The sequence below is a fragment of the Amphimedon queenslandica genome, unplaced genomic scaffold, assembly GCF_000090795.2.
Source record: "Amphimedon queenslandica unplaced genomic scaffold, v1.1 AMPQUscaffold_11418, whole genome shotgun sequence".
Lineage (NCBI taxonomy): Eukaryota > Metazoa > Porifera > Demospongiae > Haplosclerida > Niphatidae > Amphimedon > Amphimedon queenslandica.
The window spans coordinates 8,295-9,143 of NW_003548340.1; the positions used below are offsets into that span (position 1 = coordinate 8,295).

General features: G+C 33.2%; 1 protein-coding gene across 1 annotated transcript; it reads left to right on the forward strand.

The window, feature by feature from the left end:
- Window positions 1–31: 31 nt before the first annotated feature.
- On the forward strand, window positions 32–460 carry LOC109589341 (caltractin-like). Its single transcript, XM_020005442.1, has 3 exons — window positions 32–109; window positions 158–240; window positions 292–460. Exons 1-3 carry the CDS (start codon window positions 32–34, stop codon window positions 404–406), a joined length of 276 nt encoding a protein of 91 aa, XP_019861001.1. The 3' UTR covers window positions 407–460.
- The last annotated feature ends 389 nt before the right edge of the window (window positions 461–849 follow it).

The window sequence follows — 849 nt, forward strand, 5'->3', positions numbered from 1 at the left end:
GTACTGTAGCTGAAAGAATCAAATAAGGTAAATGAAAGACAAAGAATTTTCAATTTGGCCACTTTTATACACCGGTTCTGCTTATGATAGTTATGGAGAAATAGAACAAGTAAACTGACTATTGTTTGCAATTACCAATGGAGGATATTCTTGTTAGGCTTTTCAGTTTTTAGACAATGATTGTGATGGTAAATTATCTGCTAAAGATTTGCAGGCTATTTCAAAGAATTATGGATTAAAGTAATTAGATACCATTGGTGTGTTCCTCTTATCACTCTATAATTTATGTAGATTGTCTCCAGATGATGTTGATAGTATGATTACTGAAGCCAATAGAGATGGAACTGGTTTAATAACATTACAAGAATTTATTAAAGTTATGCAAAAAACACCATTATTTAATTAGCAATTAATTACATACATAACTTGAGCTAAAACTGTTCACATTATTGGTACTCTCGAGCAAAATAAACACACATTGAGGGACAATGTTCCTTCACCATGCCGAGACATACCAACAGAACTAATAATTCAATAGGAGCATTTAATCTGCAGCACTGAATGGATCGTACCCTATCACAGTGACTTCATTAGAAGAAGTAAGTGTAATTTCAATGCTGGTAACATTAACAATATGTATGGAAGTTAGTCCATCATCTTGTCTTTTTGACAGTTTCATTACTGCCTGTGTGAGAATATTATTATATACTTTTCTATACGACTTTGTCTGTACAGGCTGTGCATGCTGATCACCATCATATTTGAATAGAATTTTAGGCTGGGAAAATGCACGTAGTTTATCAAACTTTCCAACATGAAACGCAAGGTAGAGTCTTGGTTCAAGAAAGG

Bases quoted from the DNA above. Each gene is read 5' to 3' on its own strand.
- LOC109589341 (XM_020005442.1), top strand. From the start codon at position 32: ATGAAAGACAAAGAATTTTCAATTTGGCCACTTTTATACACCGGTTCT. The intron at 110-157 runs GTAAACTGACTA...TATTCTTGTTAG, and splicing joins GTTATGGAGAAATAGAACAA to GCTTTTCAGTTTTTAGACAA. The intron at 241-291 runs GTAATTAGATAC...TAATTTATGTAG, and splicing joins TCAAAGAATTATGGATTAAA to ATTGTCTCCAGATGATGTTG.